This window comes from Phacochoerus africanus, chromosome 3, assembly GCF_016906955.1.
Source record: "Phacochoerus africanus isolate WHEZ1 chromosome 3, ROS_Pafr_v1, whole genome shotgun sequence".
In the NCBI taxonomy this organism is placed as follows: Eukaryota; Metazoa; Chordata; class Mammalia; order Artiodactyla; family Suidae; genus Phacochoerus; species Phacochoerus africanus.
The window spans coordinates 102,754,096-102,771,011 of NC_062546.1; the positions used below are offsets into that span (position 1 = coordinate 102,754,096).

Sequence of the window (16,916 nt, forward strand, 5' to 3'; positions counted from 1 at the left end):
GATTTAGGTTTAATTTTAAGATTAAATACAATCAAGTACTGAAGAGTTAAGCCCAGCGTTGGGTCATCCCAGACCAGCACCGCATCACATTGTGTTTAAACTGTAAGTAGTCTCAGAGATGAGATTTTAGAGGAACGCTTTACAAGAAGAGCATCTGGACCCGTTTCTGGCTTGTGCAATCAGTTTGGTGAACAGCAATAAGCTTGATTTTTTGTGAAAAGAAATTAATTAAATGGGATAAAACAGAAGAGGATAGAGTGCAAATTCATAACAGGAACTTTGCATGTTGCAGCAGATGCCGTGGCCAGTCATGAGTGGTAGTGGAGGGAGGGAGGGTGGAGGCAGCGTGGGGAATGCCTGCATTGCCTGTCGTTTTGCTCATTAGCATCTTGTTTGATTTTCTGATTCAGGACGATCAATTTTATCATCACTGTAAAAGTTGGACTTAGGTACGCCTGAACTTTATATTAATGTAATTCATTCTCCCTTGAGAAGTGTGGGAAAATATCCTTGTTGGCAGAAATACCAAGCCTGAGTCATGTTTCTTTTATGAGTTTTTATTGCCTCTCTTCAGAAGGGGACAGTGTCAATGATAGCACTTTTTAATAACAGTAATCAATACAGGAATAATCACAACTTAACTGAACCTGCATAAGGAGCCTCTAAATTAATCACTTGTTTTTAAAAGACCAGAAAATAGTGATAAGATGAAAAAGGCATTCAAATTACTATGCCTTAGGAGATGCTGTCTCCGTGTTTTTGAAACCCCCTCTCTCCCTCTCCCTCACAAGGTTCCTGATTCTTACACTATACATTATGGAATTTAGCATTATGGGAGCCATACTTATAATTAAAAGTCACGTGAAATACAATTTCATATCTAGAAAGTGTACAGTTCTGGATTATACTTTTTTCTATTTTTATTACCTGTTCTTATCTTGCAATTTGTTTATTTCACTGGTCTGATCCAAAATCTGTTTTTCCAATTTGTTTGTAGAAAGAGAATGTTCCAGAAGCTGAAGTTCAAGTCTTGTTGTCTGATTTAATACCTAAATGCAATGAAATAAAATTATTATTTATTACTTTTTTAACTAGATATAAAGTTATCTAAATTATAGGAAAACATAAGTAAAACATTGCTTATTTGCCCAAGTGTCTTATTTGGGCATATTTTTCATTTTTGGAAGTCTCATTGTGCTGGATTGCATCAGAGTACATTAAACATTTTTTCATCATGTATTTTGGAAAGGATTTAATAGTTCTGGACAATGGTGTTTGTGTCAAATAATATGGTGTTCTTTTTCTTCTTCTGCCATGTTTTATTATTTCTTTTCACACAGTGAGATAAATGGGAGTATAAATGGTCCTATTTCATGTATCAGAATCTGTTGATAAATGAAGAGCCTTTTCCTCTGCTGTTCTCACATCCTTTTGTCAGTAGACAAAGTGTTTAGAAGTCACACACTTCCATTCTATAAGAATGTAGCTCATTTTTCGCCTAGCATTTTCTAATTGGCATTCACTTGTTTAGTCTTTTTTTTTTTTTTTTTCTTTTCCACTTCTCGTTTTCCTATTTTAAAAATCATGTAAACCCATCAGGAAACCATAGCATCCATATCAAGTGGGAGCTAGGTTCTGCTTTCTGGGCCTTTCTGACATGTACCATGTGCCATATCAACATTTCATTGTCTTCAAACAACTTAAAGAATGAATGCTTTAGGCTGCGTTTTAGCAGGAAGAGTCCATTACTCACATCCTCTGTGTCACGGTGACTCGGGATGTGATGTCACTTGTGTCAGGGAGGATTGTTGCTCAGGAGTAAGGGTCCTTGAAAGAGCCATTGTTTGCTCGGGGTCTGTGTCATTCATGAAAGCCTCAGCCTGGCCCCACTGGGAGGGTTTAGGGACAGTCCTTCCTCAAAGCTGGGTGCCTTCCTACCACGAATACGCCTGTGAATGAATAAAGGCATCACCAGCCTAAGGGTGGGGCTTACTATGAACACCTGGAATAGAGATTTGGCTTCTACCTCTTCTTGGGTCCCAAACATTCTGTGTTGGTTATTGATAAAAGGAGCCAGAAACTTGGTCCTTTTTTAGCTCCTAAGGGATGTAAAATGAGTACAACAGGGAGAGGGGAGAGAATGGCTTGTGAGTCCTGACTAACCCAGGACCTACTGCAGTGCTTTTCCATCCCTTTTCTGAGGAGCTCCAGCTGCAGGTGACTCTTAATTATCCAGATCATGTGGTGTCTAAGCTCTCAGGCCTCCAGCTGCCCTTTCTAGTCAGGTTCAATAGTGTGTCACCCTGACAGGCTAGAAAAATCTTCTAATCAGAAATGTTCATGTTTGGATTTGAACTGTTTCTTCACAGTAACTGCTCAGCAGGTGCCTTGAGTAAGTTGGTACTAATTTAGTCCCTTGATGTCCTTGCTTAGGCTCAGCCATCTTGATGTGTTTAGTTGGACATTATGGGCTATTTTCTTTCCAGCCATCTTCCTATTTTCCTGTTATCCTGGATCATGTGATAACTAGTTTTGCAATAGAGTTTTTTAGTCATGTGACCCAACAAAAATCACATCAAATGCTAGTAACTCAGACTTATATAGGATGGGAAGGGTTTATATCATTGCTCTCTGTATCTTACTTTTTTTATCGTTCTTATCTGAAACATAAGAAATGTAATACTTTTGGACATTTTTTGTAACAACTTGATTATTCTCAATTTTACTATCAAAAGGTGCAAATGTGACCTAAACATCAATAATTTTATTTTAATAATTGACAATGGATATATTGATAGATTTACTTTTAGAGTTTTGTGGTCTTTTCCTTTTTTGATTTTATTACCTCTTGGGATTACAATTTTCAGTACCTTGTTTTCCATTGTGTAGGATAGTAATATTTTTCCTAAACTGTTCCAATGTTGCGCAAGATGTAGTAAGCATATAACCTCTTATTCTATGCTCAGATAAAAACCTTTTATTCTACCACTCCATGCTGTTTTCTCTATCTTATCCAACAGTTCTCCGTGACAATGAAAAACTGCCTGGGGGCTCATTACAGGTGGCAGACTAATGCTTTCTCTTAGCTCATCAGCCTCCTGGCTGATGTTTGGCGTTTCTTGGTGCTTTACCTTAAGTAGCGCTTAAGAATAATATGTCATGCAAATCATTCACAATTAAATCTACTTTTTTGTGGAGCATTATTTATAACTCAGAGTAGGAAGATACTAACTTCATAAGCCTATAAAGAAACCAGGTTTGGAGTTCCCGTCGTGGCGCAGTGGTTAACGAATCCGACTAGGAACCATGAGGTTGCGGGTTCGAGCCCTGCCCTTGCTCAGCGGGTTAACGATCCGGCGTTGCCCTGAGCTGTGGTTAGGTTGCAGACGCGGCTCGGATCCCGCGTTGCTGTGGCTCTGGCGTAGGCCGGTGGCTACAGCTCCGATTGGACCCCTAGCCTGGGAACCTCCATATGCCAAGAGAGCCGCCCAAGAAATAGCAACAACAACAACAACAACAACAAAAAAGACAAAAGACAAAAAAAAAAAGAAAGAAAGAAACCAGGTTTAGGAACCAGAAAGCCAGCCCCCCCAGTGACGAGGCTTGAACTCATCATTGCCATGAATCCTCCAACAGGGGGATTTTTACCATCTGCACTCTTCTTGTTCAGCCACATGTGTGTCATGCAGGGTGTCTCTGGATGAACTTTGTTTTAATGTTTCGCTGTTATTCTTCTAACATCTTCATATTTCATATTCTTCTTTGCTACTGCTATTAATTGGTAGCTCACAGAATCTTAAAGGTAAAAGGGAGGTAAAAAAAGGTAAAATGGTAGCCCTCCCATTTCATAGTTACAGCCTCAGAGGCCCAGGAAAGGTAGTGCCTTATTAAGATTTGGAAAACTCCAGGCTCTGGGCTGATGGTCAAACACAGTCTGTGCCTCCACTGCTGCTGCTTTTTTTTTTTTTTTGTCTTTTGTCTTTTGTTTTTGTTGTTGTTGTTGTTGCTATTTCTTGGGCCGCTCCCGAGGCATATGGAGGTTCCCAGGCTAGGGGTTGAATCGGAGCTGTAGCCACCGGCCTACGCCAGAGCCACAGCAATGAGGGATCCGAGCCGCGTCTGCAACCTACACCACAGCTCATGGCAACGCCAGATCGTTAACCCGCTGAGCAAGGGCAGGGCTCGAACCCGCAACCTCATGGTTCCTAGTCGGATTCGTTAGCCACTGCGCCACGACGGGAACTCCCACTGCTGCTTCTTACTATTCTCTTTACTTCTTTCTCCATTAACTTACACCCCAGGTTGTTTTGGTAGTTCTGTGAGATTTAGGTTTCATCTTAGCTCCCAAGTTCAAGTTAAGAACAAAGTTTCCAGGACTCTGCCTCAGTGCTTTTCATGTCTCAAATGCACAAAAAACTTAAGGGCTCAGAAAAGTTTATCTAGAATCCAATACCAGCAAAGCAGAGGAATGTCTGTCTTGTAGTCAAGGATGAATAATATGAAAATGGTTTGAATGTCCTCAGTAGGATAAAGGTAATTTAACCTCAGTATTAAAAATGAAAATGTATTTCCTTCTTTTAAATTCCTATCTTAATACAAATTCTTAATTTCTTATCAAGCCATCCTTTTTTCTGCCATACTTGAGCCTTCCTTGCCTTTCCATTGTTTGGTTAAGTAAGGACTGTGCGCTACTATCTGGCTCGCAGGCATCCTGTTCCCTGTGTCACTACTTACTTGGGCTTCGACATCAGTTAACTTCCGGGTCTGCTCTGCCGTTTGGTTAAGTAGGTTGGTTCCTATTTCTATCATCACAGCAGTCTGGTTCTGTACCGCATTCTGTTGTATCTCCACCATTTCTTTCTTCATGTTGTCCTGGATGTAGCTCTCAAGCTAGGAAAAAAAAAAAAAAACACGCATCAGAAAGACAGTCATTAGTCCAATGACCAATGATTTTATTGCTAATTCATTTCTCTGTCTTGTAAAATATTTCTTGAAAGACTTGTGCCTTGCTCTGATTTTGAAATCTTGCTGTTCTTTGATCACAAGCAAGAAAAGACTGATTTTATGTTGACTCAGCACCTGGCAGCTCAGTAGCAGCGTGTGTGTGAGACAAACTTGAGGCCCCTGCAAGTCCACACTGTGGCAGATGGGGGGGTAGGCCGGTGGCTGTGCAGTCTAGTAGGAAGGGCATCGGGGATTTCACTGTGTCAAGACCATTCTGCAGCCCTGTCCACGTTATGCAAGAAATGAAAATCTAGTACAAAGAAACATCGCTGTTCCTCCCACATTCTAGATATGTGGTTTCTCAAAATACAGACTTTATTTATTCATTTATTTCAGCCATGCCTGATGCTTGCAGAAGTTATGGGGCCAGGGATCAAACCCGTACCACAGCAGTGACGTCAGATCCTTAGCCGCTGAGCCACCAGAGATCTCCCTCAAAATAGAGACTTTAGAAGAATCTCTGAGATAAAGCGTGAGGAAGGGTAACTCAGTGCCACAGTCTGCAGTGCCCTACCTGCCTTCCCTCTTACATAGGTCATCACTCATTAGACCTATTAAGTTTCTCCTAACAGGTGTGCATTTTTCAAGTTTCATCATTTTCCAAATTAGGCAGACTTAATTCTACCCCAGTCCATTAATCAGGTCACATGCCAGTCAGGATTGATTCTTCTCCTGTGTGTTCCTGTCAACGGCACACCAGCTCATTTTAACACTCTCATGTAAGGATGTCAGGAAGTGACAGGACACCAGTGCTGTAGGTACAGATACCTATGTCTTTGGCAGTAAAATTACATAATTAAATATAAGTGCAGGCCAGCCGCACGGGAAGAGAACGTGGGCTTTGGGCCAGGCACATCTGCTCCCGTATTTGCCTTGGACTGTAAGTAAGTTGCTCAATTTTGGGGGGCCACAGTGTCCTTATATAAAATAGAGTCTCTCATTGGTCAGAGGAACATTTTAAGGATTCATTAAGCTATGCTTTTAAAGGTATTGTGCTTGTATAACTTTGGATACTTAAATTTTAACTTCCTTTCTTCTTGAGTTTTCTTGATGCTCCAATGATGGGAGCCACAGTTCCATTCATTGGCCTAAAGTACAAAGTTATAATTAAAAAATTTTTTAACTCAAGTTGAATACGTTTTTTTTTTTAAAAAAAAAAAATATGCTTATAGTGCCTTTCTTTGAAACTTGTCATTCTCTGTAGAGAAACCATTCATAGAGCCAGTTATCAAACTTAATTTCTCCTGAAATGTTAATCACTGAGTATTCTGTACTTCTGCCTGTGAGAGTGAGAAAATGTCAGGGGCAGGGTGGGATTTCCCCCATGGGGTCAAGGGCTTCTTGGTTGGTGCTATTTTTGAATTGTGTCTTGGGAGCTGGTGCCAGGTCCTAGAATTGGTGTGAGAGCTGTAAATTCACTGTTTCCATTGCTCGTCTGCATCGACTCCATGCCACGTGCTGCCTTCCTCCCTCATGCTGGTTGTCGTGATGCTTCACTGTCGCTTGTGGTTCTCCCTTGCTTGGACAGATCAAATAGAGCATGGAACCTAGCAATTACTAGAGCTCTGATGCTTTGTAAAATCTTATAGTCGAAGCCTTTATTCTCAATATGAGTCCAAATAGATTAGATCATTGTTAAAAAAAAAAAAAAAAACCAATCAGGAACTATTACTTGGCAGTCCAACAAACAGGTATAATATAGACTGCATAAAATCTGAAGTGGGATACTCTCAATAACCTTTTATTAACTAGCTAATGCTAACAGCTCAGGCTTTTAAGTGACTATGTTCTTTCTTCTTTAATTCACCCTTTCCTTTTCCTTTTTTCCCGCTTTTAAAAATTGAAACTTTTACAATTTAAATGCATGATTTAAAACATCTCATAGTTCGACGTTTGCATTCCTTCTTCTCTCCACCCGCTTCCCCCATCACTACCATGGGAGTAATGGAATTTTTGAGGTTAAAGTTAAAGCTATGTAAATCATCCAAAAGAGTTGTCTTAGTTACTCTTAACACCCAGCAAAGATAATATTTAGAAAGACTTATTCTGGGAAGTTTAGAACTATTGAAGATATACTCAAGCTGGAGTTTGGTTTAAGTCCACACTCTGGCGTAATACTTTACAAACTAGTATAAATCTTATCTTCTTGTTGATTTCAGTATAGAAGAGCTAAATGAAAATGACTCTGGAGTCCCCTGGTGGCTTAGCAGCGTTGTCACTGCTGTGGCTCGGGTCACTGCCATGGCATGGGTCTGATCCCTGGCCCTTGGAATTTCTACATGCCACGGGTGCAACCATAAATAAATAAATAACGATTCTATGTTTTGTCACTCTAAATCACATACCTAAAAGACAAAAATGAATCCTTAATCGTCCCCCACCTCAATTTGAGAACTACTGAGTCAAGTGTGGTTACAGCCATCAAGAGGCATGAGAGGATTGTTTATAATTTGACATTTTAAAGTTAAGTTCCTATTTAAAACTAGACTCAGGAAATTTGACAGACATAAAAGACTTAATTTTAAAAAATAAAATTTCCTAAATTTATAGCCATATCTTTCTCTAAACTTGAAAACAATAGAATATACATGATTTTTAAGTCACTATTTTACAGCTTTTCAGGATGACATAGTATATGTAGAAGGTGTGTGTGTGAAAGTAGGTATAAGATGTGTTAAGGGGGAGGTTAATCTTTCAGCAAAGCAAATTATAGATCTATGTATACAATTAATGTATGTACATAGCTATCACATATATAGTATATACATATATAATTTCTGTATCCAATATATGCAACGAAATATTAAGTAAAATTCTATATGATACTGACCCAATTATTAACTAATTGAAATCTTGGAGAGAAAGGTAAAGATTTGTGCTTTCACACTTGAAGCAACTAAATTAAATTAAGGTTTTAAGAGAAATGGATATGAGTGTTCTTTAAGAACAAGGAAGCATGTACTTGGTCCCAGAAACAGTAGTGGCAGTCACAACCATAGCTACTCTAGTTGATGTTTGCCGGCTGTTTCCATGTCTCATCTGTGTGCTCATTTCTACCTGTGGACCCTGGTGCCTCATGAACGTGGACGCAGGTGCCTCTGCACAGGCATGCCTGCACCAGACTGGTGGTTCAGCCCAGAGGCCACACCTCACCTCCTGCCTTTTAATGCCAGAGGTGGTACATCCCCAGATGGGTGTGAGTGTGCCTTCCAACATCCAAAGTCCCCAGTGCCTTAAAAAAAAGATAGACCACCTACCACACAGTTAAGTAAGGGAAAGGGTCTTTTTTACCAACAGAAAAGCCTCGATTTGAAGATTACCAATGCCGAGTTTATCTCATCTCCTAGGAGCATCGTGACAAAAAATCTTTTTCCCTCCAAAGACTAGTAGTAATTTTTAGAGAGAAAGACTCTGGACATTCATTTGGTCTGCATTGTTGAAAATGAACATTTCCAAGTGAGAATTTCCTATTTGATGCAGCCTTTTCCTATTTGATCACTGCATGTGTAGAAGCAAAATTCCAAATCCAGAAACGAAGCCTCTTTGGCTGATCCACGCAGATAGGGGTATCCTAAAATTTCCCTGGCCTCTCAACCCTAACAAATTAGCTCATTTCTAGTTCTTTGCTCTGGAATGTCTTTCTGCTTAGTTTCTCCTGTTTTTATTCTGTGGCTGAAACCCAAAAATAGAGACATCTGCCTGATGAAATTTCATTCTAGGATAAGGAAGTCTTAGGACAAGAAGGAATATGAGGCAAATAAGATCTCTCTCTTTTTTTTTCTTTTTAGGGCCATACCCACAGCATATGGAAATTCCCAGGCTAGGGGTCAAATCAGAGCTCTAGCTGCTGACCTACACCACAGCCACAGCAACACAGGATACAAGCTGTGTCGGTGACCTACACCACAGATCATGGCAATGCCAGATCCTTAACCCACTGAACGAGGCCTGGGATCGAACCTGAGTCCTCATGGATACTAGTCAGGTTTGTTACCACTGAGCCACAACAGGAACACCAGAGGCAAATAAGATCTTGCCTCCGTTGGCAGCGTCCTGCTCCCACTCTCCTTCTGCAAACGTTTCCCGTCCTTGCTGTTTGCACTTAGCCGCCCTTATCAAAACAGTTCCAAGACACTTGAACCTCCCCAGAGAGGGACATGGTTCTTTCTCGTTTCACATGGGTGGCTCTGCAGACTCATATTTTGCAGAAATGTTTGACATTACCCCCATGTCTGAAGATGATTAGGCAGTGATTCCGATTTGGGAGTCCAAGTGCCTCGGAAAGGTTCCCATCACAAGTTTGAAAGGACTGGGTGGATAGTCATTTTGTCCTCGTCTTAATTAACGGTCCAAGCGCGCTTCCAAGTGTGGGTCCTTGAGCTGTTTTTCTTTCCTTCAGACTCAGATGGATTATCCAAACTTAAATTAACATTTTAAGGCTATTGCTATGACCATAGTTGCATAGATTCTTGCTTGATATTTACTTTTGATTTGCTAAAAAAAGAGTTACACCCTAAACACCATCTTTAAGAGTAGGCAACACAATGAAATTCAAATAACCAGAAGAAAATGTTTTAACACAATATATATGTACATAAAGTATATCCTGAAGTTTTTCATTTGGAATTAAGTTTTTTATTACTTCCCCAACATTTGAAAAGATCAAATTTGACAGAAATAAGTCTACTAATGAAGCAACAATGGCAGATTGATTACACACGGAAATGCTCCCCGGCTATCTTCCTTCTTACCCAAGATTATCATTGATATTTTTGTACCAAAAGGAAAGTAATCTTGAAATTGTCCGGAGGAAGGAAAACAGAGATAGTACACGAAACTCCCCACCCCAACTTCAGTATTTTGATGTCAGTCTGAGAGGTGGCTTCTGTTTAAATACACCTCCGTATCTGAGGCCTTTTTAGTTAATTTGTTTTCATCCATCTGAATGACCTAATTTCCCAGGGAAATCAAGAAATAACCTGAGGTTTCACTGGGAACATTGCACTCTGTAGCCTTTCAGTTTGGCAACGAGATATTGTAACTGTTCTCTCCTCTACTCTCATACCCCAGAAAAGGCTGTTTTTCCCTAACTCAGGAATCCCCCTTATCTGATGCCTTCTCCCACCCCACCCCCATCCCCCAGGCTCTACCCTCCTCTGTCTCCTGGATTGTCACACAGCCCCTACCAGCCCTCATTCCACCCATGCATTAGGGAGCTTAGTGCCAGCTTGATCTCTCCACAGCTTAAATCCTACCTGTGCCTGCAGGAGGAGGTACAGGTAGTCTGGCGGGCAGCATGCACTCGTGCACACCTGCCTCCTGGGTGTCCCAAGCCAGGTAGGTAGCTCCATCCCTCCAGCCTCAGTCTGCACCTCCTTTGCCAGGAGGCCTTTCCCCCTCTGCAGTGAGACCCCACACCCCTGCACGCTCTCCTCCTCGAGCCCTGCCTCTTGGTGTGTTAGGATTTGATATTAAAAACATTTCTTTTCTGTTGCGTTGATTTTTAAATCTCCGAACACTACAGGTCTATGTTCTTGTTTGCTTGGGATCCTGAAACCCTGTTGCTACTCTCCAGCCACATGCCCTGGTAACAATGAGCAAAACATTTGTTCCTATAATTAGTTTGAAAAGTTGAATGCAAGATTATATTAAATGGAGGGATATTCTGTTTGGAAGGCTTATGACCTAATGTTCTCGGTTCCCTGTCATGAGGAAACAAAAACATTTTCAAGGTCCTCAGACAGAAAAGTAGCAAATCTGGGCTTTCCTCTCCTTCCTTATAAGCATTTGTTTTTTTAATGTAGAGGTTTTATTGCCCGAGCAATTGTGTCCTCGGCAGTGTTTAAGGAGAGATGCCGAGGTTAAAGGGGGAAAGGCTGGGAGATGCACATCTGGGGCAACCTGTGTTGTTTCAGACCTGGCAGGCAGGTAGAGGGCATGCCTCGCCTATGTGTTTGTGAGTGGGGTCATCTCTGTTTCCTCTCTGTATTGATGCCGTACTTGAATTCATGGCCCCCAGAAAAGACTACGTCAAAGCACTTGGTTGCCATTGACTCTGTGACTTTGGCCCTTTTTGTCCTGTTCAGTGTGGTTCAGACAAGACCTTGGGAAGCATGACCCTGACAGCGCAGCTTTTCTGGGTGGTTAGTAAGCACATGTGCCTCTGTCCACTGTGACAACGTGGACCCCCACTTCCCAAAACTAATTTGTTCTGACCTGTTTTTCACTTTTTTCTGTTCATCCTTTCTGAGTGCCATCCTGTTACCTGGTACTATGTCTAGATAACCCTGTTCCCGTATTCACTAGCATAAAGAAGCTAAAAGTGTGCTAGTGCTGGCTATAAACATGAAGACGTGATAAGGAGTAGAGCTACAGTCACCAGCTCCTGCTGTCCTCACATTGGTGGCTTGTCCCCTTCCTCCTGTGACAGATAAAATTGTAAATCATTCAAGTTTACCAATATATCTGGGCTCCGGTGAGCCATATGTCTTTGCTTTTATTTGTGAGCATAACAACCTCTTCTTTTCTGTTATTTAATTGGAGAGTTTTATCTCATACACTCCCTCTCTTTTGCTTCTTTGTATGTTACCCTTACCATCAGTCATTCCAAAACCTAAGGAGAAAATGAATTGTTCCCCTCAAAGTGTTCCAGTCATTTCCTACTGATTTAAAAAAAAAAAAAAAAAAAAAAGCTCTTTTTCATCAATAGCAGCTTTTAAAAATAGACGCAAGCATAATGAGGCTAGTATAGCAACATAAGGTTGTTTGGTTATTTCCTATGGGAAAATGGGTGACATCTTACCTACACATGCGGCTTTTAAAAGGGCTCTTAAGGTACATATATATTTACCCAAATATCTGCTAGAACTCCAGCTCACAGGACCGTACATATAATTGTAAGTCAGGGAGCAAATAAAATGCCGCAGAAGCTGTAGGGTTATGTATACATTTATATACAGCAAGAATAGTTACAGCAATTTACAATTGCAAATGCTTTTCTATATGTGTATGTATGTACTTTAACTTCATCTGATTCTCATACTACTTTAGCTTGGGTTTCCCCAAAGCAGAGCCCGAGACAAAGGCATACACGCAGGAAGTTTACTTAGGAAGTGGTTCCAGGGAGCAGCTGGAGGACAGGCCAGGGGAGCAGGAAGGAGGAGGCCAGTTCAAACACGTGGACTCTGCCAACCACACTGTGGCTACTGGTGACAGATCCACGGAACCTTCCATGTGACAGTTTTGGAACTGCCTGTTTGGGGAAAGCAAGAGGGCGCTCCCCCCTGGCTGGGTAGGGTGGCCAAGCTCAGCTTTCCTCTCTTGGGTTGTGCTCACAGGCAGGAAGTGGGAGTCTGGGGCCTGAAGCCCCCTGACTGCCTCCCGGGATGGCTGAAAGAGGGGGAAGATTGCATGTGGTCTCCAGAGGTGTTCCCAGGGAGCAGGGATGCCATAGGCCTGGTTTACAGAGCAGAAACCCAAGGTGGAGCTCTTGCACCTCACCCACCCTGGACCCATATCTGCTGTGAGGGGAGGTGAGGCCCAGGTGGAATGGCTTAGGACCCTGGTCAGTGGCATCATGGGGTTGAGGCCCTGACCTCTGCAGTTTGGTGATGCTGCCCTTCTGAACATGGTGGTGTTTCTAACACACAGAAAGGCTAAGGCTGGAGACGAAACCGAGGCCATGTCACTGAAAGCAGAAGGTGGAACATGCACTTGACAGGCCAAGCCAGTCATGAGGAGCTTTCCCTCAACCCCGCCACAGGGCCGATTGCACGAGACCTTCTGTGGCTCCTGCAGTGGCTTGATTCCCAAGATATACCCTTCTCGGCCCGAGAGAAGCAAGTGATGCTCCTACAGAGGTAGAGAGGGAACATCAAACTGTCCTCTCCTCTCTAAGTAGAACTAAGTTGTCAGTATCACAGCGGGAGATCTTGACATTCAGCTCCGGAGGTTTGTTTTTTTGTTTTTTGTTTTTTGTTTTTTTAATGAAACTAAAGTGCCTCTCTGAAATTACAAAGCATCAAGGAAAAAAAAGTAAATATTTTAGTGTCTTTCTGTGGCAGGCAGAAACTTTGAAACATCGTGTATATGTTCATAAACATACACACATCTTCATGTGTGGAGATAAACAGAGATATATCCATCCATTGTCACCTGTCTGTGGGGTGGCACACCTTCAAAAACAGGGGTGAGGGAAGGCCTTGGAAACCAGTAACGTTGTTGAACTCTCTCATTATGTGAATGAGGATTGAAGGCCTGGATCACAGGGCTGGCTGATAACAGAGTGAAAATTAAAACCCTGGTGACCCGATGGCCAGTCCAGCACTGATGTACCTGTGCTCAGCTAAAACAGTACTGCCAAGTGTTAACCATGTTACTTTGAAAAAATTACTTTTGTGATGAGGTATTCAGATCCCAAAGGCTATTTGTCTTTTCTCTGTCTTATTTCTGCTGACTCTTTCTGTATTATGTGGGTTTGCAAAAATCCTGGGTAGATTTCTAGGGGCAAAACAGTGTGATCATCTTAGGAGCCAGCATTTTTCCCCTTTTTAACGTGAAATAAACGTATACTGTCACAGTTATCCTAGATGGCTATGGAAGGGAAGAGGCTAGAGGAATTGAAATGATTTTTGTCTTGAAGATACTTTCAAGACAAATAGTTCTTTATAAGGAAGGCAGGAAGCTTGTGTTGTTTCTTGAAAAGAAGGGGAGGGAGGGGTTGAGAATGGAGATGGGAATGCTTGAGAAATTTCAGAACTGGGTCTTGCACACCCTGCTGAGTGCAGCATAGAAGAGCAGACTTCCAGCCAAGCCCTTCTGCTGCTTTATCTCTGTTGCTGGCAAACCGAAGGTGGAGAGAACTCCAGCAGAGACCGTTTTGAGGATAGTATTGGAAGTTGCCCAGAGTCCACTGGATTAACTTGCATGAAAACTTAGCAATAACATTTTCCACGCCTTGTCTATGATGATGTACTACTGACCCACCATCAGCAAAAATCTATGTTTAGGGTATTTTCTCAACACACTGATAGCTCTCTTCTGAACTGTTCATATTCTCTTGCCCGAACACTATCCCATCTACTTGATGGTGGATTTGAGTAAATGGATATTGCGTGTGTCTGTGTACTCTCTCCACTGGCTGACATTTCTATAAGCCAAGTGTGTGATGGTGCTTATATGTGGTGGGGGAGCTGAGTGAGTTTCATTCATCATCATGCTCCAGAGTTGCTGCAGTAACAACGCTGTGAAATATTTAGACATGTGTGTTCTTTTCATTTTGTTTTTCATATTCATAAAGCCATAGCTGCGGCTTTTTTAATTTTATGATTGTATAACAGCTAAAGTTCATACTTCTCTGAACCGATAAAGAGGGAAAGCCTACCTCTTCTACTGTATTAGATTATCTCTAATTTGACCTCTAGTTCAGTCCTCACAAGGGTTTAAAGCTATAAATTTTTTCGTGTTCTTGTATTTATTTGCCTAATTCAGTGGCCTATGTGCATGTGCTTTAAGGAATCATATACTTGCCTGGGCTTTGCAGAAGCAGAGCAACCTAAAAGTGATCAATCTTTTTACTAAACTCACATTAGAAATACAAATTATTTGTTTAATTAGGCTGTTTGTGTTTTGCAGATTAATCTGTAAAGTTATAATGTATTTTAAGCATTTTAACAACTTATTTTAAACCTTATCAACAGTAAAAAAAAATTTCTAATTGAAAACAATGCAACAAAAGCAAAACAATATTAAATTACCAAGTTATGTAGCAATTAGAATTATATGGGGTTTTCTTTATCTGATTATAACTATTTTGTGATCTGAAATTTGATAAGAAGTGTATCAAGTATATATCAAAGTGTTTACTGTTCACCGTTTAAATGTTTTGCTAGTCCAGCCATTCACATTAGAAGACCACAGGGAAACCTGACTCATGTCCCCTTCTCTTTGAGGCTCATGGTCCAGAGAAACAGGGGACGGCTGTAGTTGGTCTCCGCGGAAAAGCAGCCTCCAGCAGAGACTGCAAATAGTGATTAAGACTTTGGACAAATGAGGGAGCTTCTAATTACTTCTTCTAAGACCTCCAGACCCTAAATAAAAGAGTGTCTTGCTACAAAATATATGTTGTATCAAACTTCTCTTTACAAAATACCAGTTCCAGGGATGGTGTTGTTTCTGACTCATTTTTAGAGGGAGTTTATTTCAATCTTTTGTTTCAGGAGCATGCCATTCATGTACTAGGGGAGTCACTTTCTCTCCAGTGGTTGAGTAAGAATAGAGATGCAAAATCTGACCTAGTAAAGTGAAGATGTCACTGCTTCAAATGGAGTGTAAATGAACATAATTATATTTTTATATGATTACTTATCATCTTAAAGTAGTTTTTGAAGAAAATTTCACTCTAAGAAGGAGTCCATTTAAATACAGACACCCATATGGCATGTAGAGTCACCCCTTGCTGTAAAATGAACCTTTCTTACATGCTAACTTGCTGCATGTGGAGTCTGTTGGGCTGTCCACTTCCTGGGGATTTCGAATATTTTGCAGCCAAGTGTATGACACCAAATTGAAACTGCTAAATAGCATTCCTCGGTGAGCTATTTTCACTGGTTTCTTCCTCATAATAGAATTATTTTGACTTGTAAATGTTGCTCTTTGGGGACTGGTTTGATGTGTTAGTGTACTGCCACTCAATTTTTTTTTAAATAACAAATCGCTGGTAAAATTAAATGCTATCATCGGCATCCCACAGAGCAAAAGAGTACTTAGCACATGATCCTATTTATATGGAGTTCAAAAATGGACCAAACCTACTGATGGTGACAAAAGTCAGCATAATGATTCTGGTTGGGAGGTGTTTTGGAGGGTGCAAAAGAGGTTACTAATAGGAAGGAACATAGAAGGACTTCTGGGGGCTACAAATATTTTATGTCCTGATCTCAGTGCTAGGTTCATGAGTAAACTCCATTTTAAAAGTTCACAAAGCTGTCTAGCTTTAAGGCTAGTACTTTAATATGCTTCCTGTGTTTTAGACCTCCATCAAAATATTTTTAAAGGAAAGGGTATTAAAAATGAAACATTTGACAAATTTTGCCATGACACTATGACCCTAGTTACTATGAGTGATTTTATTTACCACTGTCTGTAGCTTTCTTCTGGTTGTACCAAAATACCACCTAAAGAAATAAACTTTGAAAAAGTGGTTTTAAAGTGACCGTCTGCAGAGAGCTGAAGATTAAACGGTTCCAGCTGTCCAAAGAAGGTTCAAAGTATTCAGCTAGGTATATGAGTAATTTAACATTCCGAAAGTCTATTCTTTCCGGATCAAGCATAAAAGGCATTTGCTCTTGGAAGACCAAGAAAGAATTCATGCAGTTCCCATTAGTCTAAAAATAAATAATAAATAAATAAATGTCTGAGTCATGGGTTGCATTTTGGTGGAGTTCAGTGACTTCAAGTGTAGGAAGAAAATGATTTATCCTTCGAATAGTTGTGCTACCCATTGCCCATTGGAATGAGTACAAATTACTCTGAGAAAAGCGAAATAAATGAATAGTTTATTGAATTGAGTCATATTTTGAGTTACTCCAATTCAAGTAGCTCTTGCTTTCAAGCAGCATTATAAAAAACCTGAATAAAGTAGCTTGGTTTGTGTTGGATTAATGTGGGAAAGCAGTTAGATTTGTAATTTTTGACGCTGTTGTGGGGTTGTCAATACAGCGTGGGTTTTGGGACTCGGGCTCACCTGGATGTGCATCCAAGCTCAGCCACATACTAGCAACTGGGTCAGCTTGTTTAAATCTCAGATTTCTCCCCGGCAAAGTAAGGCTATAAATGCCTATAGTGCTATGTTCGTTTGAAAATTAAATGGAACAAATAAGCACAGTTCACAAACTGTGTGCTGAGCCATCCTG

The 16,916-nt window shown here is 40.8% G+C and overlaps 2 protein-coding genes across 7 annotated transcripts in view; one reads left to right on the top strand and one right to left on the bottom strand.

Moving 5' to 3' along the window:
- MCPH1 (microcephalin 1) overlaps positions 1 to 16,916 on the top strand; it is a 211,573-nt gene that overhangs the window by 105,860 nt on the left and 88,797 nt on the right. The window lies entirely within an intron of this gene.
- The window catches only part of ANGPT2 (angiopoietin 2), a 50,019-nt gene that overhangs the window by 16,940 nt on the left and 16,163 nt on the right, over positions 1 to 16,916 (bottom strand). For both annotated transcript variants that reach the window (XM_047772249.1, XM_047772250.1), the window contains exons 2-3: positions 4,735 to 4,890; positions 928 to 1,049 (exon numbers count right to left, since the gene is read on the bottom strand). In XM_047772249.1, coding sequence (XP_047628205.1) covers positions 928 to 1,049; positions 4,735 to 4,890 — 278 coding nt within the window. The remainder of the gene's footprint in view (positions 1 to 927; positions 1,050 to 4,734; positions 4,891 to 16,916) is intronic.